Raw genomic sequence first — 25,099 nt, 5'->3', positions numbered from 1 at the left:
GGCACTCAACAGTTAGAAAAAAAACCCAAACATACTATTTTCTAAGATACCTGCCTGTTTTTCAAATATACCTGCAGCAGGTAAATATCTGTGTGTGTATTCTTGGTAGTTATCAGCTGATGCAAATGTACTTCCAAAGTCAACATACATTTAGTTTAAGCTTAGTTATTAAATGACTAATTAAGCTCCCAGGTTTGATACCGTTTTATGGCTGAGTGAGTAACTGTAGCAAAAGTGTCAACCACAGAGCTCTCTCATAGTACAGGTGAAAAAGAAATGCATATAGAGGACTCCACCACTGTAGGGCATAAGGTGGCACCTGGTGCTTAAAGCCGAGTTGTGCAAATGAAGGAGCTGTTGAGTTGGGTGAGCCAGTTCCTCATCTGAATACTTGTGGGTTGTCTGGGTTTTTTTTTCCAGTTGTGGGCTTTAACACCAATTTCCTTTGAGACACCTCTAATTCTAGTCCTATTGGTGTGGTAAAAGGAAGTCTTGTGCTGTAGTTGCAAGTGGCAAGGGCAAGGTCGTCCTGGCATGCTTTCAGTGAGAACTCTGCAGGTTGGGTTTGGAGTGACCTTATTTTTGGAGTGATCGATGACTCCCCTGGGTTTTGAATAGACACTAGAAACACAGGAAAAACTTCAGAAGTAGGAAAGACAATGGAGCGAAAGACAATGGAGCAAAAAACACGTTCAGTATTAACAGAGTAGGAAAAGAACTGCTACAACAAAGTGCTGCAGAAACAAAGTGAGTTATGATTAACGGCTAGGCAGAGCTACCTTAAAAAATAAAGCAGGTGTCACAGGAAGCCATGTACCAAGAAAGGTACCATGCATGTAGTAGGACGTACAATGGTAGGTGATACCAGATACTTAAAAAAGATCAGTTTATTTTACATGCTGAAATGCAGATGCTTTGCACTAATCTATAGAAACATTTTCTTACACTCCTGTAAAAAAAACAAAAAACATCCAAACATCCTTCCTCTGCTCCCCCCGCGCATACATATGGAGGAGGAAGTGGCTCACCGAACGTTTAACAGTTAATTTTAAGTGAAAGAAAGGTGTTTGCAGTGTGGAGATGAGCAGTGTTAGGGTGGGCCATGTTGAAGCTCTCAGACACCTGATATTCTGGGCTGCGAACTCTGGGTTCCTCAAGCAAGAGAAAGTCTCTTCTAGAGGACTCACCTGCCGCTCCCAGTGCGTGCAGCCACCCTGAAAAACTAAACCCTGCCCAGACCTCTCCTGTAAAGGTTGCATGTAATCCACTAGTAAAATGAATAGTGAGCACCCTGCTCTGCAAAAGCATAATGAATACACAAGAATACACACATACAACTATTTGGGAAGCGATTTACAGGGCCACGAGCTCAGCCGTCCGCTAGAAAAGACAAGCTGAACAGACCTAACAGCTTCTGCTGCCAAGAGGAGGCAGTGTCCCCCTCCCCACCTCCACCTCACCGCTTCCACTGCTCCAGTTCTCCTATTCCTTTGACCTTAGTTAGCAAACTGAGTTAACCTTGGGGAATATTAACCCAATCAAAAAAAAAAAAAAAAGGCAAAAAAGCTTTTTACCACGTTAGAGATCTGAGAGGCCAACACTTCGGTAACCCAGATACCAGCCCGGAGGAAGGGAGGAAATGGGGGAAAGAGGGTGGGAATGCACTGTTCACTGATCGGCTCAGCCATCTCCGAGAAGAAAAGGTGTTAACAGGGGTAATCAACGAGCTGCTGGCTTATGCCCAGATCTTCAAGTCTGTAAGTAAGTAGAGCGCCATTCTTTCTAATGGAGCTGCACTGACTCGGGGGGGGGCCCCCCCCCCCGGCAGGTCTGGTATCGTTTTCTAATGCAAAAAGCAATGTGAGTCCTCTTAAAGAGTTTAAAACTTCTCTGGTAGAGGAGCACACCGCATTTCAGCACAACATATTTGTTACCTGTTAGCGTGTCCTCCCTAGTTTTGTTTTTAACACCTGAACTGATGTAGTACCTTAGAAGTGGCGACGTACAGACAACATCAAGTTACAGGGGAACCCGCTTGCGTATTTTACATCTCCCTTTCTCCTTACCTGTAGCCATTGTGCAAGACATTTGGACAAATCCAAAGTAAGATCCAGAATATTCTTAAGCTCAAAAAATGAGCTTTGTCTTGAGAGAGGAACTAGACATCATAACTACAGCACTACATAGCTTCCAAATGACTTTCAAAGAAAAAAAAAAAGTTAATTTCCAAAGCAGATAAATATTCAGGTTCAACTGAAGAGAAGAATAAATCTTGGGGTGATCCCCCTTGAAAGATCTGGTCATCTCTCCTTGTTGATATGATGCCAAATGACAAATTTCAGGGCTGTTTCTTTCCATCTTATGACTAGATAGCTTGCTTCAAACCTAAAACGCTTCTAAGCTCTGAAGGCTCCCAACAGAGTTACTGTAGATTAAAGACAAAGACATGCCATAGAGATGGACATAGTAGAGAACTACAGAAGTTGACACCACGGTATATTTTGTTTCTGACCTGGGACAATTTTATGTTTTACTTCAGGTGAAATTTGAGGTCCAATTCCTGTAACTGAATCCATACTGGAAAATTACTGAATCTCATTGATTCCTTATGGGAGAGCATGAGAAGAAATAGTCCTACAAAAAGGTTCAGCTGAAAAGCCTAAGCTAAAGTTTAAGGACGTTTCAATACTACTTACGTTTTTTTATGCTAAAGGGTATGAAGATACATAGAGTTCTCTTTGAATAAACACATAAAGCTGGAAAAATACTGAACATATGAGCTTAGCTTCTTGGTGTACTTGATGTAATTCCTTGATATGCATTCGGAAATATAAACAAACCCCAAACACTTATCATGCCATACCTGTGTACTGTGCCTTATCTGTAGTCTCCAAACAGAGATGTTAAGATTAGCATGCAGCAATACTGTAGCTAACATGGCACTTTTATTTAAAGTAAGTGGAATTTCTTCAAGCACCTATGCACTTTTCCAGTCATACTCTGAGATTTTGGGATACAAGTGGATTATTTTTATTTTTTTATTTTTTTTTTCCACTGGAGCTCAGCTTTGGCAGATAAAAACCTCACTCCTGCATAGATCTGCTTTACAGGGGAGTTACCGCAAGTTATTAGAGCGTTGTAAGTAACGTGACCATTGAGATTGCAGTGATTTTCCAGAGTGCCTCTTTCTTAAATGGCCTAAAAGGCAGAATTAAAAAGAAGCAGTTTGCTTGGGCTGGATGTTTTATAAGCAATCTTTACCAGCTCCTGACCTGCCCTGTTCAGGGAAGCCTCGTGGCTTCTTATTTGCATACAGCACCCTGAAACGCAGGGAAGACAGGTTGATATGGAAGAGCCAAAAAAATAAAAGGCACGGACCCACCACCACAACCCCCTTAGGGTAGAGCAGAAACCCCAAAACCCGGGTCACGGTAACCCCGGAGCGGGGCTCGCAAGGGGAGGCACCATCACCGCCGCGCCCCCGGGCTGCTGCGGCCAGGGGTCCCCTTGCTCATGTCCGGGATCCTCCGTCCATCAGCCGTCTGACCGGGGACGGATGCCGGCTCCCACCGGGCACAAAGGGCTGGCGCACGGCTGGACTCCCCAGGGGGCTCCTGGGCGCCGTCCTCCTGCGGGCAGTGCCCTCCTCCTCCCCGGCAGTGGGAGGAAGGGGCCGGGCAACGCATCCACCTGGCGGCACCTGCCCTTTCCCCTCTGCTCCCCCCGCCGGGTAACTCCTCCCCGGCCGCGCCGGCTGCTCCCGGCTCGGTGCACCGCGTTCCGTCCCTCCTGGGCTTCGCTCCGGCAAGGGCAGCCCCAGGTAAGCGCGGTGCTCCCCGCCGTGGCCCCTTTGCTTCACACGGACTCTTCCTCCGGGACCAGTCTGTTCCCACAGGCCGGGAGTACCGTCTCCCGTGGAAGGGGGGGCCCGGGTTCGGCCAGGCCGCTCCGAGTGGCGCCTGTGGTTTTGGCTTTTGATTATGGAAGTTTACTTTGGGGGAGAGCGGAGGGACCCCGGGAGCACCTGGAAATCGCCATCCCACATAGGGGCCGGGGCCCGCTGGGGCTGGGGGAAGTGGGGAGGACGGGACACGTATGTCGTCGTCTCCGGAGAGCAAGAAAAGGAGGTGCGGGTAAATAAAATCCCGGGGTCTAGTAAACTCTCATCTTTCTGCGGCGTTTCCCTGTGCTTTACCCAATTGCTCCCTTTCCGTAGCTGGTTTCTCTACTGGTAAATGAACGCGAAAAAGTTGCGGTTCCCCGCGGAGCGGTGGGCAAAGCAAGGTGGGAGCTGCGCACTAGCGCAGGAGAGGTGAACGGGTTATTGTGCAGTGAACAACGAGGTTCCAGGAGGTACGGGCGGAAAGGTGCGCGGTGCCCTACCCACGCCAGCGCTGGCCCACCTCTGGCTTCTCGAGATGGAGGTTGTCCATTTCTTGCGTCGTCGTGGAAGGAGACGGGACGCTGAGAGATTAGGCAGCTTTGTCAAGGTCACCGTGTGAGCAGTTGGCCACACAGAGGATGGACAGCATCTGATTCTGGGGTCTCTTCATTGAGTTCCTTGCAAAAGCACTCATTTCTGATTATCGTTGTCCCAACCTGTCAAGTAATTTTGGAGGAGTAACTTTGTTAATAGACTGCCTTCCCACAGGAGCCCTAGCATTAAAACTACTGGGCCAAAGTTTTGAATGCTGAAATCAGCTGTACTCCCCACTTCCCCTCAGGTGGTTTTACTGACTATCACAGCTTACCCGGACTTTGAGTTTCACCTCAGGTTTCTGGGTGGGTGCGTGACAGTGAATTTAAGAGACCATTCTTACGCTGTGCCTTTGTCCTAGCTATTACTGTTTGCCCTGAGTAAAGTGACACTAATGCCTTTAGCGCTTTAGGAAGAGCCAAAGGAAGCAGCTTCACCTCTGGAGGGTGGCTTTTATCAGCTAAGACAGTGTTAGGCCAGGAAAGAGATGGATGTTGTATGTGGCATAGGCCAATGAAACTGGGAAATGATTGCACCTGTGGCTATTACTTACAGGTATCAATGTAAAGCCAAAAGACAGGTGAACTAAGATCAAATGTAATGTCAAAGTTGGACTTAACAGAACTTTTTTCATTTTTCCTTTAATTCTTAAACTGTTAAAAATTATACTGGTACATAGAAAAGTCTTCCTGGAGCAAATCAGTCACAGTAGTCTAGCCTGAAAATGGAAATAAGTTGAAAATATGTTCCTGGATGTTGATGAAAAAACAAAGTAAAACAGTATTCTGGAATGCTGGTCAAAATATTTCTCTTGGGAGTTACTGCTCCTGAACATACGGGCTGTTCCTTGTGTCAGGCAAGGTTTGGTCCATACCGAATAGTTCCAGTACTGCGATGGTAGCTCAGTTTTGTCTGAGTACTGTATCCGTACTTGTCCCATGTCTTCGGTGCCTGGATCCCTAAACTTGTCTCTGGCAATAGGAGCCTCCCTGGGGAGTGAATTCAGACCTCCTTCCGTCAGTCTTGCTTTTCTTTCTTCAGTGTCATACACCCCTTGGAAGTGGTTTACAGCTCCTCAGGATCGCTAATTCACAAGTTGAAAACAGCTGACCCCGGGAAAATACCTAAATAAGTCTGATTTGTTAATATGGCTAGTTCTTATTTTCCTGCATAATGGGTACCTGTTGGTACCATATTCATACAATATTCATTTTCAACTCTAATATGGTAGGCAAATATTCTTGAGAGCTTTTTTTTTCCTTGCTGGAGTCTTTCAGTGCTGTAGACAGAGACTTGAATTTTATTGCCAGGTGGGGTTATTTGCTTCTGCCATGGATGGGAAAGGACGGAGGCAGAACTGGGGATCTAGCATAGGGAAAGAAAGCATCCAAGTGCAAGGCTGCCTGTTGCTGTATCCTCTAGCAACACTGTGATCTGTGCATGAGGTGGTGTGTGGTGTGGGCAATGGCTGCCGCTGCAGTTGTTGCCTGACCAACAGATCCGTCTCCTACCATGCCAGCAAATCTTGTTCTTCTGGGTTTTTGGTCCTTTATATTTCAGAAATGGCTTTTCTTTTGTAGGGTATTCTGCCACTTATCATGCACTCAGCTGGGCAACACCACTTTGGCCTCTTTTCTTACTCCACCGTTCGTAAGAAAGGCATGTGATATGATGGGCTGAGTTTTATGGTAACATCTGTTCAGAGAAGACAAATAGATGACTATCCATAGTATGACTACAGCATCCTATAACTGTTTAAAACAAGACTGCTACACTCAGAGCTTTTTCACGTGGAAGGAGTATTAACCTTAGTTTGCTGGTTTTGGGAATACTGTTGTGGACTTTATTTGAGCTGCTGGTAGTGCTTGTCAAGAGGCTCTGTTTGTTTTTTTTTTTTTGACAGCTGTTGATAAGTAGTAGTACAGTTTAATGGTATTTTAGGAGTTAATCTAGAGTAGGTTCAAAGCTATTTCTTAGGAGATCTAAGAATGCCAAGGCTCTATTTGTGGCAAACTTTCGTATAATTATTTGCACAGCCTCATATATTTCTCTGCAAGATGTGTACTATTACTGCATAGGCACGCTGGGTAGAGCTATTGAGAAGGTTATCTAAAAGGTCAGGACCTTGGAAGAACCTGATTTTGAATACTTGGAGACATTCAATTGCTTTGTCTTTGGTCTCTTCCAGAAAATAAAATTTACCCTGTGCAGTAAATGTTATTCATTTTGTGAATCATCTCGATAAAAATACTCAGTAGAGTATCAAGGAGCTCTTGTTAATCAAATGACATGAAAAATATTAATTAGTTGCTTATTTAGTTCTTTTTTCATACATAACTGATTTTTTTTTTAACCTTTCTACACTTCATTTGCAAATCATGCTAATTTTTAGTGTTGCTTGTTAAACAGGAGTCTTGACCATGTTTCTTTTCTCTTGTCCAGATAGCAGAAGCAGGAATTGCCCACTGTGTGAAAAGATCATATAAATGAATCTGGAATAACCTCTTTGCTTATTTTCTCTGTCCTTATTTTTTTATTGCTCCTCCTCCCTTTCCTGCTCACCTTCATGCCACGGTTATATTGTGTTTAAGGTTATGCTACTGAAACTTGTAGGTGGCTATAAAACTGTTTGGAATAAAAAGGATGAACTCATACTTCCTTTCCAGCATCATCAAAAAAGGCGTAATTTCTTGGCTTGCCCTTTTTAAGGTTGAGCTTTGCACTGGAATTACTCCTTTGCGATCTTAATAAGCTTTTCCAGTTTGTTCATTTGCAAGTACTCTATTTCTTTATCTGGGTAAAGGGAGCAGCTGATTTTTTGGATGTGACACTGAGTTAGTATTCGTGTAGAGTGTTTGGGTGCTGTTGTGTTTTGGCCTTTAGAAGCTGGATTTTACTTCATGAATTTGGCTTTTAATTGTTCTGTCCTCTCCCTCCTTCCTTGTTTGCATGTGTTTGCTTTCACGTAGGCCTAACTGTGAAGAACTAGTTTGGTTTTTTGATTGTTGTTTTTCAGTTGTAGATACCTATCATAGAGCTTAGCAAACAGCTAATGTTGTTTCTATTTCAGGAAATACCACAAAATATGGATTGAAGTAATACATAAACGCAGGAAGTATGCTGTTGCCCGTATAACTCTGGCTTCACTGACCAAGTTGAATTCATGTTGCGTTAGGATATCTGAAGTTAATGGTTTGACTCTAATTGACCTAGGCATGAAAGCAACATAGAGTATAAAGGCTTGTGGAAACTAATATAGCTAGCAGTCCGTGTGGAACTCCATGCTTCCAAAGCATGTTACTGCTTTTAACTGACAATTACGTCGGGAATTAGCACAGAATTGATACAGAATAGTGTACTAAGGCAGTACAATTATTATTTCTTGCACGGAGAACTAGGGTAGAAGCCAGCAATTCTGGTTTCATTAACAAAATTGCAGTTAAATCTTTAGCATTTCTTTGCCTTTTGTTCTTTCATCTTTTTGGGATGTTGGCTCCTGTCTAGTGAAGGGCACGCAATGTAGAGGAGTCATGACCTGCTGCTGTGAGGAGGAGGTAAAAGGGGAGGCTCACCTTTACCCAACAGTAGTGAGGTGGATGTGGCATTGAGGACCACTTACAGCTGAGCAGCATGACCCTGTGCTTGGTGCTTTTCCTGTCCAGGGACAGTGACTGTCACTGTGGTAGGGAGGAGGGCAAGCCTTTGGATGACTAATAGTCTAGGAAGTTTATATTCAATTATGTTGTATGTTATCAAATGAAGTACAGCCCAACTCTGCTGCAACTTTCACTTAAATATGAAGAACTAATTTGCAGAAATCCATAGAAAAAATTAAAAAAGCTACAGAAGTTGTTAGCAAGCTGATCTACAAGGCCCTGGCCTCCTGAGCCCTGTCTTCCATACCTTCAAGTCTGCTGCAGGGGAGGGAGTTTCATCCCTGTTTCCTTGCCTGAAAATTGCTGTACACATTAATTCCACTAGCTCACTTTAAAGGACTCTTGAGGTTTGTTTCTTCAGATATACCCAGTAAAGTGCCATTATATCTTGTCAGACATCAGGAGGAATGACTGGCAGTGGGAGGGAAGGATAGGTGTATGTTCCCATTAAACTCTTCTGTATGAGGGTGGGTTTATGATACTTTTTTGTGGGATCTATTTAAATCTGTCTCATGTGTGAGGTGAGTTGGAGGCCAAAGTATTGGACTGAGATAAGATGGACCAGTCGCTTCCAGCTAGGTAACTGCTGGGATGGGGAGTGTTTGACAGGTCTGTTTGTTTCTCCATGACCCGGCTTATCTGTGAAGTTGTTGCAGTATTCTTGGTGTATTTGTAAAACTTTTTGAGGTGTGTCAGTGATGTGTGTTTAGCAAAACTAGATTATATCATTATTGGATGCTATACATGGATTTTTGCCTAAACTATTTCTGCAAACTAACAGGAGCCTAGTGGTTTTGCTTTAATCTGTTTTTAGTGCACTGGCAAATGTGTGGCAAATGTATATGTGCAATAGCATGGAAATCTGTATGTACCTATGTCGTGGTTTAAGCCCAGCCGGTAACTCAGAAAGATGCAGCTGCTTGTTCACTCCCCCTCTTCTTCCTCCTCCTGCTCCTGAAGGGATGGAGAGGAGAATGGAAAGAATGGAACTCCCACAGGTTGAGATATGAGTAGTCCGGTAACTAAGGTATAACACAAAACTGCTACTGCTACCACCAATAATAATAATGATAAGGGAAATAACAAGGGAAGAGAATACAACTGCTCACCACCTGCCAACCGATACCCAGCCCAATCCAAGCAGTGATCTAGCCCTTCTGGGTAACTGCCCCCAGTTTATATATTGGGCGTGATGTGCTGTGGTATGGAATATCTCTTTGGTTAGTTTGGCTCAGGTGTCCTGTCTCTGCTTCCTCCCAGCTTCCCCTCCTCCCTGGCAGAGCACGAGACTCAGAAAGTCCTTGGTCAGAGTAAACATTACTTAGCAACAATTAAAATCGTCGGTGTTATCAGCGTTGTTCCAAAGCTGAAAGTCAAAAACACAGCACTGTACTAGTTACTAAGAAGGAGAAAAATGACTGCTACTGCTGAACCCAGGACAACCTATGACTTCCCTGTGTTTTCTGGTGTGATAATGCAAAACTTGTTAATCAGAAGCTGGATGGGAAATAGTTTTCCAAAGCCTTTGAAATGCTAATGTAAAAAATACTTGTTTTTCTTTCTTTGGTCATAGTATCTGTTTGGTCACAGTACCTTACCTCAGAATCACTACTTCTGTCTGCTATCACTGAACTTCCTAATAATCCCCCCCCCTCCTTCTCAGAGAACAAGGAACAAAAATTCCTTCCTGTGACTTGTTACTTATCCTCTAAATCTGTGCAGAGCTACACTTCCTGACTCTGCTGTGAAGAGCTGGGTAAGAATGGATGCAACATAAAGCATAAGACCTGCAGCCTTAGTCACCAATCTGATGGACCTACTGTAAGTAGGAATAAGGCTTGTTTTTTCACGTGTCTGCCATGAGAATGAGAGTTCAACAGTGCATTATTATTTACTTTTTGTTGTTAGCACTAATAAGCAAATACCAGAGTGAGCCTTCCTAAATTGTTATGAAGTATTGGCGTGCTCAAGCCAAGCCACTGTTGAGATATTTACAATTCGGTTTTGGGTAAGATGATGCCTTAGTACAGGTTCTGAAACATAAGCTTATACTTTGGGCTGAATTATGTTGTGTCTTAATATGACTGCTCTTTATAGTCATGGCTTTCAACAGGGGTCATGGCAATGTGCCTGTGTGCAGGGTACTGCTTTGCAAGCTGGAGAAAGGTATTTTTCAGTGCATGACTGAGGCACTTCCTAGGCTGCTTTTTCATGTAGAGTAACATTATGAAAGGACTCAATAGATTAAATTATTTATTAAAATGATTGCTTATAGAGGTGTATAACTGCCTATTTTAGGAGTGTAGCAGAAACATTTTGTGTTTCTTGTGTCTTTGCTAGTCTGTCGTTTTACACAATGTTAATGTTTAACTTTAGAATAAACTGCTGTATGCTTGAAACATTGGCTGTGTGAAAAACTTTCGTATTGGTGTGGCATATTGTTTCCCTGCTGTACTCTTTTCCCTGTTTTTGCTGTGATGACTACAACACACAACTGAGATGACAACTGTTTGCAGTGTGGAAGAGTGAAAAAGATGTGGCTTGTGGGCTGCTAGCTGCGGCATTGTTAAATGAGTTAGTTGAATTTGTATTTCCTGATGCTTTGTTCATGTTCTTGTTTCTGTGTCATAAACCTCAGAGCGATACATGAGTAAGTGTTGAGAGAGGCAGGAGGACCTGAACTTGGTACTGACACCATGTGGGTTGTTGCCAGGATATTCTTTAACTCTCATTCTGTCAGCGAGAGTGAGCACTAACTTAATCTTCTTGGTTTGTGTGGTGCTCATGTTAATGAATAGTTGCCACTGTATAATCCTCAAGGTTGTATTGAGAGGCTATTGAGATCTGATTTCATGCTGCACCTTAATTTGGACCTTCTCTTGAAATACTTCTGTATTTTTTTCCCTGCAGATTTGGTGTTTTTCCAAAAGGAGAACTGACAAGACACATGACAAAGCTTCTGTTTGTGATTGTTCTCTGTTTTATTTTTTATTTTTATATAGGTTCAGGCTTTACTTCCAAACACTTGAATTATTTTGATATTGCTGATAAAGATGACCTCTACTGTAGTAAGTAAAATATTCAAAATATTCCTCTCTGATTTGTTTTTTCTTTAATGAGGTTTTATTTGTTTACAGGTAACAGCCTGTTGAGTGGTGGGTGTTGTGGTTAACAAGTCTTTTAAAACGCAGAGTAGTTGGGTTTTCTGCAAAAAAGGAAAGTTACTCTGAGGCAAGTGTAAGAGGCTTGAATTGACTAGCACTTCAAATGCCCAGGTGCTTCTGGGAGAGATGCATGCTTTTAAAGCTTGTTTTGGAGGTATAGGTTGAAATTGGTTCTAACTAATTCTTAATGCTCTTTCAGTGTAGATATTCCACAACCTGTTTGTAGGCCAGAAATACCTTAGGTATACCTGGTGGTGTTTTAGGACATTATGGGACAGTAAGCATTCATCCTAGACCTGGACAACTGCACCCGGAGAGGCTGTTACTTGTCAGTGTTTCTTTCAATGATGGTGCTACCTAAAACTGGCCTTGCTGCTTATTTCTACCCTGTTGGGTGTTCTAATGCAATGGTTTGTGCAGCCAGCTGGAAGGCTGGGCTCAAGAATCCTTCTTGAGTTGCTTTGGATCAGGAGACTGATCCTTTCATATGCCTTCCAGCCTCACTCTGTTATTTTTATTATTCAAAATGCAAGGTATTAGGCATGTACTGTAAATCTCTTTGTGTGAATTTGAGTGACTAGGATGTATATGCATGCATGATGTATTTCTGCATTGGTAGAATTACTTAGTAGGGTTCTGAATGTAAATGGCACCTGAAACTCACTTTGTCCTAATTCTCTCTTGCCTCTTGTTTTTAATTTTCTCCTGTTTCCTTCACGTCAACATTACCATTTAGGGTCCACCGCCATACTATGAAAATTGTGGCTTTCAGCCAGAAAATATCTATTCTGCCAGGCAGCCAGTAGGTGCTAACCCATATCCCCAGTACTTCACAACAAATGCTCCATCGGTGCCAAGCTATGTCCCAAAGGTTGATACCTATCAGTCAAGTAGGCCAATAGAACATTCATCCAGGAGAACATGTTCATCAGGTAAGTTTTGGTGTGATTTTTTTCCAAATTTAAACTTAAGGTCTTCCTAAGTAAGACAATAAAAGGGATCTTCCCTTCCAAGTCTGGTATTGAAGGAGCTACCTCCCTGTGGATGAAGAAGTAATAGCTGGCTGGGATACCAGTGTAACTAGACAGGAACCTGGGCTATTTGGAGAAAGGATAGTGGAATGGAGGAAAGCCTGTCAGGCAAAAAAGTGTGGGGTTTTTATGTCAAGAAAGTAGGTGGTGTTGGTGGTTTGAAATTACCTTATTTGTGAACATAATTTCTCTTCTTGCTTTCATTTCAGGTATAAAGAAAGCCATAATCATTATAGTAACTATTTTAATAGTCATTTGTTGTGCAGTTGCTGCTTTCTTCATTTGGTATTTTGGTAAGAATTATTTTTTTTTTGTTATGAAAGAAAAGATGTATTAAACTTTTAAAGTTAGAAATATAAATTCCTCCATTTTATGCCAAATTTGTGACAAGAAAGCCTTCATTACCTGAACCTTCATTGCCTTCATTACCATGATCCATAATGGGTTCAAACTTAAACAGGGGAAGTTTAGATTGGATATAAGGAAGAAGTTCTTTACTGTAAGGGTGGTGAGGCACTGGAATGGGTTGCCCAGGGAGGTTGTGAATGCTTCAACCCTGGCAGTGTTCAAGGCCAGGTTGGATAGAGCCTTGGGTGATATGGTTCAATGTGAGGTGTCCCTGCCTGTGGCAGGGGGATGGAACTTGGTGATCTTAAGGTCCTTTCCAACCCTAACTATTCTATGATTCTATGAACTTGTATTGCTTCCTAATGGAGTTTGTGTTTTTGTTCTGTTTGGGTTTTTTTCCTTTTTTGTTTATTTCTTTTTAATGAAAAATGCTGCTGTCACTTTCCTTTAATCAGGGGAATATGTTTTTGATGTAAATGATGTCATCTGCTTTTTGATTCTTCTGGAGCAGCTTATTCTGTTGATTTCTCTGGAAAGCTCCAATCTATCTGCAGAGCTGGTGCACTATAACTGTGCAGCACCATAGCTGTTAGTAGAGAGTAGCTTGAGCTCTTGCAAGGGTTTTTGCACTGGGGGATAGCTGGCATGTGGCTGTGTGTCACCAACATGTTCTGCAGTGCATTTCATTAGGAAGTCACTGCTGTACATCTTTTCTGAAATGTAACTGTTCTGAATTTGAACTTCACGTAAATTCAGGTGAAGGAGGAAGATTGAAGCAGATTTGTATGCCTTCACTGCAGGAGTGTAAACTGTCAAGATACCTTTTATTTTGATAAAATGGGATCTCTCTTGGAGCAGAAGTAATTTGCATCCATTTATTTATTTCTGTGAGGCTTTTGCTTTGAAAGCGCGGTAATGCGTGAGCCCAGCCTGTCTCACCACTGTGACCCTTACCACAAATGGTGTCTTCACCTTGGAAGTCATCCCCAGCCAGGCTGTCTGAACTCTGAAGCTGGGCTAGAGCGCTTCTGTTCAGCTTAGGATAAGTTTGTCTTGTGCTATCTTAATTTCCCTTTCATGAAAGCCACTTTTGAATGAAACTAAAAAACAAATTGTTATGGTTTTAGGAGCCCCTCTGTTCTGTGGAGGAAACAAAAGGAAGAGAAAAGGGTGTTAATTTAAAACTATTAGGATGAGACTCACTTTATTTATACAGGATGAATGTAATCTTGTTTTAAATGGCAGCAAAAGCAAAAGGATGTAATTGGAGTAATTGCTTTCTTCCTGCTTTTCCGTTTCTCAGTGTTATGCTTTGTCAGTGTAAAGCTGACTCCTTTTAGACAATTTAATGTCGCTTGCTTATTCACGGGAGGCAGTGGACAAAATCCAGTCAGCTGCATCAGTGACTTAATCTGACAATTAATGTAAAGAACTGAGCATCTTCTGTTGTGTCCTTCTGTTGTTCTTCTCCCACCTCTGAGTTAAGGTTAGGGTTAGAGCTCTTTCTGATGTTTTGCTTTATCAAAGTGGAACACTCCTTGAGAGTAAACAGTAGTCACCTAAGGCTAAGGCAATTGATGTTCAGTCTAATGTATGTGTTGTTCTTTACCTGCAGTAGAGAATCGTTGTCTGGGCTCCTTAATTGAGTGTGGATCTTCAGGAGTGTGTATACCACCCTCACAATGGTGTGATGGAGTGAGTGACTGCCCCAGTGGGGAGGACGAAAACCGGTGTGGTGAGTGCTGGCAGTCAAGCAGGGGGACCTTCAGCCAACTGCAAGAGGTTTTTGAGCAGATTGCCTAGTCTAAAGCCAGCCTAAGCTACAATAGGGCTGTTTTAGCCTAAGTTATACCTCTAAAATGGTTTTAGGATGTTAGAATGCATTGAAGGCTGTATCTAGGTATTCGCTTTGTTTCCAGACCGATTGAAAAGCTGAAACAAAATGACTGATTTCAGGGGTTTGAGATGGCTTAACTTTGAATCTGTTTTTGGAATATCACCTTTTCATTTGAATGGGATTTGAAGGGGGCCTATAGGGATGCTGGGGATGGACTCTTCATTAGGGACTGTAGTGACAGGGCAAGGGGTAATGGGTTCAAACTTAAACAGGGGAAGTTTAGATTGGATATAAGGAGGAAATTCTTTCCTGTTAGGGTGGTGAGGCACTGGAATGGGTTGCCCAGGGAGGTTGTGAATGCTCCATCCCTGGCAGTGTTCAAGACCAGGTTGGACGAGGCCTTGGGTGATATGGTTTAGAGCAAGGTGTCCCTGCCCATGGCAGGGGTGTTGGAACTTGATGATCTTAAGGTCCTTTCCAACCTTAACTATTCTATGATTCTGTGATTCTGTAAAACGGAATGTAACATTGTCTCTGGAATGAACATAGTTGACTTTGAAGTAGACCTTCAGGTGATAATATAAAGCTGGTGGTCTTCAGTCAGGCTTGTCTTTTTCCACATATTTTTCATTCTTCATTCTCCCAGTAATGCTTCAACTACTTCATAACTCCTTTGTGTAAGAAAGCCTGATCTGATTAGTTTGTTCAACTGAAAAGATGCCAAGGGAGGCTTTAGTGCAGAGCTGAAGGTGGAAACATCAATTTGTCTGTTCCAAAGGCACGGCATCTCATTTCTAACACCTGTGTTGTGCCAGTGCTACTCTAGAAAACTGGCTGTACTCTTTTAATCTCTGGGAACTTTTATTCTGCACGCCTTGTGTAAGGGTAGTGTTTGCTGGCATATGCTCTAAGGCTGTTCCTCTCCATTTGGTTAAATAATGGGTTTTTGGAGACGCTTGTTCATTCCATGATTTTGCTTGAAATATTTTATATTAATGTGCAAATAATTTTGCATGTTACATATGGGATACAATATGTAAGGGATACAAAACACACTGGGAGATGCAGTGTCAGAGCTAATTGCTCCTTGATACATTCTTGCACTATAAGCACTTCTCTGAATAAATTTGATCTATTAATATCCAATAAAAATATATTACAATAGATTATGTTTTATTTTTACACAATGCATGATATATTAAGAAATACATGGTTGCAGGGATGGTGAGAGGCTATTGCAGTCTTTCTGTGTGGTAGAATGTGAAAGAGAATTTTGAGCAAAAAAGCTGTAATGAAAGATGAACAGTCTTGAACACTTGCGGTTTTAAACTGGCAGTTCTTTAAATTGCTTTACACAAAGTAATAAAGTCATTTCAATATTTCTATCTACTTGGTATTTCTTCAGAATTGGGATAGAAGGCAATATTAAATCAACACCACTTCATACATACAAATATTATGGTTATCAATACTTTTAAGGAGCGAGAGCAGTTATATAGCGTGTGATGTTCTTGGTTTGTTTTGTTTTTTTTTTCTTCTTCCTTTTCTGGCAGTTAGACTTTTTGGACCAAACTTTATCCTGCAAGTTTATTCACCTGTCAGCAAATCCTGGTATCCTGTTTGTCAAGATGACTGGTATGATGATTATGGGAAGACTGCATGTAAAGACATGGGCTACAGTGTGTAAGTCTAACCTTCATTAGCCTTTGCACATACATAGAAAGGTTAAAGTTTTCCTCTTGCTGTTTTAAAGAATGTGTATGTGAAACAAAAGGCAGTTGGCAGTCTAGTTTCTGTGAAAGAAGATGGGTGTTATTTTAACAGTGGTAGCTGTTACAGAATCAAAATGAAATATGGCTCCAATGAGTTATGAGTCTGACATGCATGCCGTAGTAACTCAGTGGAGTCACTTGTACCCAATACATTCACTTATAAACGTCTTCCAGAGCTAGCTTCAGATCATTATAATTGCTCAGTAACATCCAGTCTGACTGTCATCACCAGTGTTGCATAGAAAGCCTTGATCTTCTGAGGACCTAAGTAACACAAGCTCATGTGGAAAATTGACGTAAACATTTGTGGCCCTGAGTGCTGCCTCTGTTCTCCTTGCAGAACGCCATAGGCTAAATTCTTCTATGGTTGAAACACTTGATGTTGCCTCTTTTTGATGCAGTTGTCAAATGCTGTCTACTGTTGTGCATGCAGTAGTGGGTGAATTTATTGCCCAGGCAGAACTTGTGTGTGCCCACTCTTGTCATGGCACTCTGAATTCAGGTCTTTGAACCAGCAATGACCCCAGCAGTTCCAACTCTAGTAAGACAGCCCAGCAGTGACTACATGGAGCTTGTCCTCACCTGGAAAGGCTGGCAGAACAGCCCCACTTGCTACTGCTCTCATTGTGCCACAGAAACGTGGCTGTCATGACTTACTGGACCTGAACTTTGCTATGCTGTGTAAATGTACAGGCAAAGGCATCTCTTCATCTTACGCTATTTCATGAGGCTGAAGATTCCTGCTGTGTGTGCATATTAGATAAAAATAATATTTTAATCTAGTAACTGTTTGATGGGAAATGAAACTTGACAAAATTTTAAAGAACCTGAGTCTCTGGCACCGTACAACAACCGTGGGTACTGTGCTTAATTAAAAAATAAATAAAATCCTATTATTGGTGGTGCTTATGTGAGAAACTGTAGCTTGGCACACTATTGTTTTTTGTTTGAAAACTGAAACTGCTGGGTTTCATAATGGACTTTCTGTTTTGCAGAGATACATACTACTACAGTCAAGGAGTAGCAACTGAAGATGGCTTTAAAAGCTACATGAAGCTGAATGCAAGTGCTGGGAATGTAGACTTGTACAAAAAGCTGTATTGCAGGTATCTTTATCTAATACAAACTTACTTCGTTTTATCAGCGTCTTTCTAGCTTTGTAAGAGGTGTACTTTCTTCCTGTAGCATAATGCAAGCACATCTTTTAGTGGGGTTTTTTAGAAGGGAAGAGACTTTGTTTTTCATCCATTTGAGCAACTGCTCTCCTATTTAAAACCACAGCTGTCATTTTTCCACCCTTCCTCTCTTCTTTTTCAAAAGAGATGTCCCGTCCTGCTCCCTCCATGCTGCCTACATGGCTGCCATGTCAAAGGTACTTTTCTAAGGCTCTTTAGCCATCAACAGGAGTTTCTACATGGTGTCAATAGCTACCAGCTCTAACACATTCACAGCAGATGGTACAGCTTTGGGTTTGGTTTTTTTAGTCATATGAACACACAAAATGAATCTTTCATTGTGGAAAGTATTTTTATTCTCATCAAACAACTCTGAGGTGTCTGGTTTCTAAACCTGTAGACTGCTGTGCCTACGAAGTTCCTGTGGCTTCGTTGTTTAGATTCTTCTACAGCTACTTCATAATTCAGCTCACCTTTTTCCTCATGCTGTTCTTCATATTGCTTCTCAACAGGCTTGCAGACCTTTTGTGCAAGAAATGGTGGAGGTCAGATGGTTGCTGGTAGGGTAGCTGGAAAGGGAAAAGTGGGAACTCTGGGCAGGAAAATGAAAGTGAGGGCAGGGCATATAGCTGGAAAGGATAGCAGCAGCTGGAGGGTGATCTTTGCCCACCATTTGCTTCACTGTATACCTAAAAACCTGTTTTTTTATATATTTCTATTGCAGTGATTCCTGTGCATCAGGAAAGGTGGTTTCTCTGCGCTGCATACGTAAGTGACTGTTTCTCAAGTTTCTGCTTATTCATGCTTTGAAATGCCCTGACTGGGAAATCCTTTCAAATATGCATAAATAATTGCCATCTTTTGATGGGCAGATGATTTAACTGTGGTTTCCAAGTTTCAGATGGTAAGAGATGAGAGCAGGAAGGGAGAGGAGATGAGAATGTTGGACTCCAGTTGCTTTTGTCTTTGCTGCCACCAGCTCCTTTATATTTACTTGCCTGCAGTCAAGCTTTATAACCTTTACCCAGTAATTGTGGTAGGACATCTATGGCACATCTGCTCTCCAGCTCGCAGACACTGGGAGGGCAGTGTGTTCTTGATGGTGATGGCTGTCATGAGGCAATTCCTGGCTGTTGTCTGTTTTGTTGCGCAACACAGTACTGTGTCTGTGTGGCTCACCAGAGATGCCTGAATACCACATTCAGGGGTGTAAAGAACCACTGGTTTGTGGTGAACTGATTACAGCAGCTACCAAATACTCATCTTGATGTTTACAATGTGAAGGGAGTGTAGGCTATGGGAGACTTGCGATCTTGGTGTGCAAGGCAGGGGTGTAAGCTAAGACATATTGAAGTCCAGCAGTGCAGAGGTCAGACATAGTCTGTGCTCCTCTCTGCTAGGGAAGCCTTGAGTTGCAGAAGCCATCTTCCAGACCAGCTCGCTCTTTAATGCCTCTGTGTATGTAACTGACTCTTTAGAGTGCGGCCTCTCCACTAAAAGCGTCAGCATCATGAACAGAATCGTGGGTGGCAGCGGGGCGGTGCTGGGGCAGTGGCCATGGCAGGTCAGCCTCCACGTGCAGGGCACCCACATCTGTGGAGGCTCCATCATCACCCCTCAGTGGATAGTGACAGCTGCACACTGCGTGGAAGGGTGAGTCTGTCCGTTGTCTCTTGAGTCCTGATTTTTCTTGCTTCATGCTGAAATACACAAATTTGCTTAAGCTTCCCAACTTTTTCCTTTAAAGCTGAATTAAATACCATTCCTCCTCTCCCCCCTGCCTTTAATGCAGGTGCTAAGTATGGTATTTTGTCTATGTAGCAGTATGATTTTCAATTGTTAAGGGAAAATTTGTTGTGGAGGAGGCTGGCTGCAGATCATCTGTCTATTTTCTACGGGAAGAAAGTCTTACTTGTTAAAGGTGGAAATTAAGTTGAATGGTGGTGCAGGGCACAGGTACCCACCCAACTGAAGATGTAAACTCAAAGCACAAAACTTAATGCCAGACAGTACAATGTTTTCATGAAGGTGTTAAATTGCACTGTGAGGAAAAACAGAAAAGGGGAAAAAAAAAATTGGGAAAAAAAGAAGCGCCAAACCTTCAAATAGCATACAGCTGTAGATATGATCAATTTGAAGATGCCTATACCGCTTATTTCCTCATATCTTCATGCCACATGGTAGTGAAGCCCAAGTCAGTATTAAATGTTAGTTTATACCTGTCCAAGAAGCACCATAAATTGTCATAAACAAGGAAAATAACTGGTACTTGGTGCATTTTTAACATGTAAAGGAGTGTTGAGGGTGTTGTGGTACATATGCACAGTGGCAGAATATATTTAAAAGGTGGCTGTTGGAGAAAAAATTCACTAAGGAAAAACATTTTTACTGGTTAGTTGACTGGATCACAATTTGAGGCTAAGCCAAGAAAAAATAACTTTGTCCTAACCTTGAGAAAGGAATGCAAGTGTGTGTTCCTATGTGATGATCTTACCCCTCCTTTGTTTTCTGATTTGAGCTCTGTAAGATGCAAAAGCTTTAGAAACAGCAGTCAGGCTCTAGCTGATACAAAGCTGGTTTTCAGTCTTGTGGTGGGGTTGGAGTTTTGTTTCATTGGTTCTTAGGTTTGGTTTTTTTGGGGGGGGTGTTTTTTTTTGTTTGGGTTTTTTTTGAGGGGGGACAACTGTTGCAAGCACTACTGCCTTGGCATTTCTTGTGGAACGAGTTCTAACACTTGCAGGAACTTTTCTAGTGATCGTTTTTAAACTATGCTGGAGCACAAGACTACTTAAATTGCATCTAGCAAACATGCTCAACATTTAAAGCCGCCAAAACCACACAACAAAAAAACCCCACAAACCTGGCATTTTCAAGATAGTGAAATTCCTTCACTGGATCATATTTTCACTACCTCTGGGTTTTGCTGCCCTTGTGTGCTTTGGATAGATAGTACACAAGTGATACCGCAGACATGTGAGACCTCAGAAATAACTGCTTGATCCCTCAGCCATGGAAATCAATAGACTTCAGTGTTGCAGACTCAGATTATAATTTTCTGTGCTGAGTGACTAAGGGGACAGAGAGTGATACTTATCCCATTTCAAAGATTTTTTAAAAGTTTATTTTTATTATATTTATGAAATTAGAGTCAAGCTTTCCCGAAGTGAGAGGACTTGTAATTTGTTTACCTTGTTCTTTGGAAATGGTAGTCAAATGCACGTGCATTCTTGGTCACACATGCATTTGACTACTGTTTCTGAAGACTGTTTTTTGAAGGTCATAATCCATGACTCGTTACCAGAGAAGCAAACCTTCTAATCTTCCTTTTTCCTCTAGACAATTTTCTGAACCGCACAGCTGGAGGGTTTATGCTGGGATTCTGAATCAGAATGAGATGATCATAAAAAATGGATACAAAGTGCAACAAATAATTTCCCATCCAGATTATGATACAGATTCTAAAGACAATGATGTCGCCCTTATGAAGTTAGAGACATCGTTGAGTTTTACTGGTATGTATTCTGCTCTTAGGGAAAAAAATCTGATAGCAATGAGCGTGTCCTTTAAAACTTTTGAAGTTCATCAAGAAATCCTTGTATGTATTTATGGCAATAACACAAAACGCGGGTAAAGACACCTTAGAGACAGAGACAGGGTAGAGGTAGAAGCAGAGGGCCCACCCTCCGATTTTCTAAGTAGAATTTATTTAAATCTAGTACATGGTAAAGGAGTTTGGGCTTATTTCAACTATTTTCTTTTACCCCAGAATGTTGTACAGTGCTTATGTATTGCCACTCCTATATATACAGGCTCAGGATATAGAGGTGGGGAGCTGACTGAACCCCAAACCAAGTTATATGAAGTAACAATTGGAAAATCAAAAGAACAACCCCAAAAGAAGTGTTCCAAGAAGTGTCTGTCTTAAAAGTAGCTGTAGGTTGTTTGTAAGCAAGCAGTATAAAATAGAGAACAAACCATTATTTAAACTTGAAGTGCTTTTTATGTACAGGTCCTTTGTATTTCAGTGCATCATTTTGAAGTTCTACTGGAAGTAATCTGGAGGAGCTCTTCTGCTGCTGCTAACCTCTGTTTAGCAGGTTTTTGTGTTTCATGCTTCTCATGTGTAGCCTTTGAATCCTGCTTTCTTTGTAATCATTTTCAGCAGGGTTTTGCAAAGAGAATGCAGAAGGTAAAGTACAGGGAAAACTCATGGTGTGTATGTATTGAAGTGGTGGTCATGATTATGGTTATGCATTTATTTTGAATTATGTCTGGACATCTGGGATTACAGATGTTACTGTGTTTCTTTTGTAGATACTGTACAGCCAGTTTGTCTGCCTAATCCAGGAATGATGTTTGAGCCTAATCAGGAGTGCTGGATATCTGGATGGGGAGCAGAGAGCCAAGGAGGTAAAGAGTGGCTCTGGAATACTTCGCTCTTCTACATAAACCACAGCAACTGTAGGGAGGTGTTCTTTGCCTCTTGCAGATTTCATGTGCTTTTAATAGCCCTATAGGTAACACAGTTGATTTGGGGTTGGAGTAGACAGGTAGGTGCCATCTTCTTTTGCTTTACAGCCCATTGACAGCAAAGCAGGGTAACTCACTGAACTCTTGGGAGGGAGTTTCAATGTCGTTTTCTCTGTGTGGTGGACCGTATATCATAAGTGTCCATCCCAATGTTTCTAGTATGTTTAATCTTGAACAGTGCTAGCAGAAGAGATTTATAATAGCGACATAATGTGATGCTTGTTCTATTTTTGTCTTTGTATGTGTGGTTTTGTGTGTGTTTCATTTTTAGGTAAAACATCAAATAACTTGAATTATGTTAGGGTGCCCTTAATAGAACAGTCTACGTGTAATTCTGTCTTTATCTATAATGGTGCAATTTTACCTACAATGATCTGTGCTGGATATCTAGAAGGAGGAATTGATTCCTGTCAGGTTAGTATTCCTCATTACCACGTAATAATGATCTGATTATTTTTGTGGTCTCACTAGTAGGCTTTTCTAATAATCTATTAATTACAAACAGATGGGGGGGGTGAGGAAGGAAAGATAACATTTTGGTTGAGTTTCCAATTCCTTTGATGGTGCGTCCCTTAAAAAGGGAGAGATTTTGTTTCATCTTCTGAATGGCTGCCAGTTCCGAGTTCTCAGTAAATAACCAAAGAGGGTGAGGCAGTCCTTTTGAATGCTTCAAGGATGTTTTGTTATCTGGTATTTAAAGTTCAATGAATGATCTTAATAACCACGGTGATACCCTACCATTATGTCAGTGAACACGAAAGTCAATAATGCCTGTATCATTTAGTGCGTTGGGCAAACAATTTTCATCACTATTGCAAGCAGTCGTTATTTAATACTGTAATTGCCATCACATTTTGTTTTAGTGGCTGCCTTACAATGGTGGTTAGCTTTTTTTGAAACTTAACCTCTATTCCTGAAGTGAAATGCATTGTGTCTTTTCTGGTGGCCAGGTCAATAATAAAACATTTGCATTTTGTGCAGGGTGACAGTGGAGGTCCTCTAGTAACTAACAAAAACTCCTTGTGGTGGCTGGTTGGAGATACTAGCTGGGGATCTGGCTGTGCTACTCCCAATAGACCAGGAGTGTATGGGAATATGACTGTGTTTACAGATTGGATTTATAAAAACATGCAGGTAAAATATTTGGGTGGTTTTAATAATTGAAAATGTCCAAAATTCTAAACCTTGATTTTATTTATTAAAAAAAAGTAATAATAAATGTGACTTGTCTGCTAATGGGGCTATTCTGTTGCTAAGCATCTAAGTAATTGATAAGGTAGTCAGTCAGCTGTCAACAGAACTTGAACCTTTGTTGGTTTGGTTTTTCTACACAGGCAAACCGATGACAATGCTGGCTGTCCTCCTTGCTGATCGATGTTTCTGAGAACAGGAATAAATGAAGCCATGGGTGCCTGGGATATTTATTCACTTTGCAAATGATTTTTTTTTTTTCTCTTTGAATTATTTTAAAAAATATCATGAAGGATTGTACACTCGGTTCTGTGCTGGCTACAGTGACTGATCTTAATCAATGAAGGATTATCACAATGATCACCTTTCTTCTTGTGGTGGTCTTGTGCCTGGCAGAAACTGTTCTGTCACCTGCTTAATGAAATGTCTCTCTTTAGTTGAGTAACTCTGACTTGATAATCAGGTACAGGCTTATAATGGCAATTTTAATCAAAATTTAAGATTTTTGTAGCAGGATGATGAGACAGTTGGTTTAGTAGTGTTTTAAATTAAATGTTAAGTAATATGAATGTTGACTCTCTGAGCTGCTGGTTGGCAATTTAAAGATAAATGAATGTTGTTTTTTTTTTTGTATAGAATCACAGAACGGTTTGGTTTGGAAGGGACCTTAAGGACCATTTAGTTCCAGTCCCCCTGCCATGGGCAGGGACACTTTTCTTCTAGACCAGGTTATCTAACCTGGCCTCGAACACTGCTAGGGATGGGGTATCCACATTTCTCTGTGGATACCTGTTCCAGTGCCTCACCACCCTCATAGTACAGAATTTCTTCTTAATATTTAAACCTAAATCTACCCTCTTTCAGCCTGAAGCCATTTCCCCTTGTTCTGTCCCTACATGCCCTTATAAAAAGTTCCTCTCCAGCTTTTCTGTAGGCCCCCTTTGGGTGTTGGAAGGCTGCTGTGAGGTGTTCCCTGAGCCTTCTCCAGGCTGAATAAGCCCAACTCTCTCAGCCTGTCTTCACAGCACAGGTGCTCCAGCCCTCTGAGCATCCTTGTGGCCCCTTCTGGACTCGCTCCAGCAACTTCATGTCCTTATGTTGGGGGCCCCAGAGCTGAACGCAGTACTGCAGGTCGGGTTTCATGAGAGCAGAGTAGAAGGGGAGGAGTATACGTATGACGGTAAGTTTTCATGCATTATGGTAGAGGCACACAAAAAAACCCAACCATATATTCAGGTAATTAAAAGCCCTCTGTATCTCAGCACAGCAGTCATCCAAGTCAGATTGTTTGAAGTGAGACCAGTGCAATTGTGCTGTTCTGCCTTAAGCTTCTCTGAACCCCCAGAGGGCAAAACCTGCTGTCACTCTTGATGTAGGCTACGGTCCAGAGCTGTAGCAGGAAGCAGTGAATTAAGTGTCCCAAAGGCGAGGTTCCTGGCTGCGCACATTGAGGTTGAGTCTTGAACTCTCCCTGCTGAGAAAGGCAAAAGGCAAAGTTTTTCAGTAAGGCTGTGTTGCAAGCAATAGACCTCTGATTGCAGACACACGTACAGAGGCTGGATGTTTTATACAAAGAAACACAACTTTGCATTTCTGTGTAACCAGATGAACTACCTCATTTATAAAATTTGGCTTTTAATTCCTTACAGCTCTCCTTTTATGTATCTGCATGTATGTTTTTAGCAAAATGTAATTAAGGTCAAGAGTGCCACCTCAAGTACGATTTCGAAAATAATTTATAATCATAGTGCAAAGGATCAAAAAGCCATAACAAGTCTATTTTAAGACAGATAAATCTTTTGAATGAAATGACTCCACTTGTTTTCTCCTTTAGTACTGAAGTGCAATTATCTTGCATGTAAACACTGCACCAAATAAATTTTTTTTATAAGTCTTTTTCCTTAGTAGTGGTTTGTAT

General features: G+C 41.7%; 1 protein-coding gene across 1 annotated transcript; it reads left to right on the top strand.

Moving 5' to 3' along the window:
• Positions 1–3,659: 3,659 nt before the first annotated feature.
• Positions 3,660–23,756, top strand: TMPRSS2 (transmembrane serine protease 2). The gene is made up of 15 exons (XM_061359238.1): positions 3,660–3,820; positions 9,797–9,954; positions 11,136–11,201; positions 12,034–12,229; positions 12,538–12,621; positions 14,292–14,411; positions 16,067–16,196; positions 17,281–17,391; positions 18,185–18,228; positions 18,939–19,113; positions 20,797–20,972; positions 21,775–21,870; positions 22,262–22,404; positions 22,972–23,124; positions 23,325–23,756. The coding sequence occupies exons 3-15, from the start codon at positions 11,187–11,189 to the stop codon at positions 23,334–23,336; spliced, it is 1,455 nt and encodes a 484-aa protein (XP_061215222.1). The 5' UTR covers positions 3,660–3,820; positions 9,797–9,954; positions 11,136–11,186; the 3' UTR covers positions 23,337–23,756.
• The last annotated feature ends 1,343 nt before the right edge of the window (positions 23,757–25,099 follow it).

Source organism: Neopsephotus bourkii, unplaced genomic scaffold, assembly GCF_033783945.1.
Source record: "Neopsephotus bourkii isolate Nb327-2 ecotype Australia unplaced genomic scaffold, CSIRO-AGI_Nbou_v1 NB_962, whole genome shotgun sequence".
In the NCBI taxonomy this organism is placed as follows: Eukaryota; Metazoa; Chordata; class Aves; order Psittaciformes; family Psittacidae; genus Neopsephotus; species Neopsephotus bourkii.
This window is presented reverse-complemented; position numbering and strand designations above follow the sequence as displayed.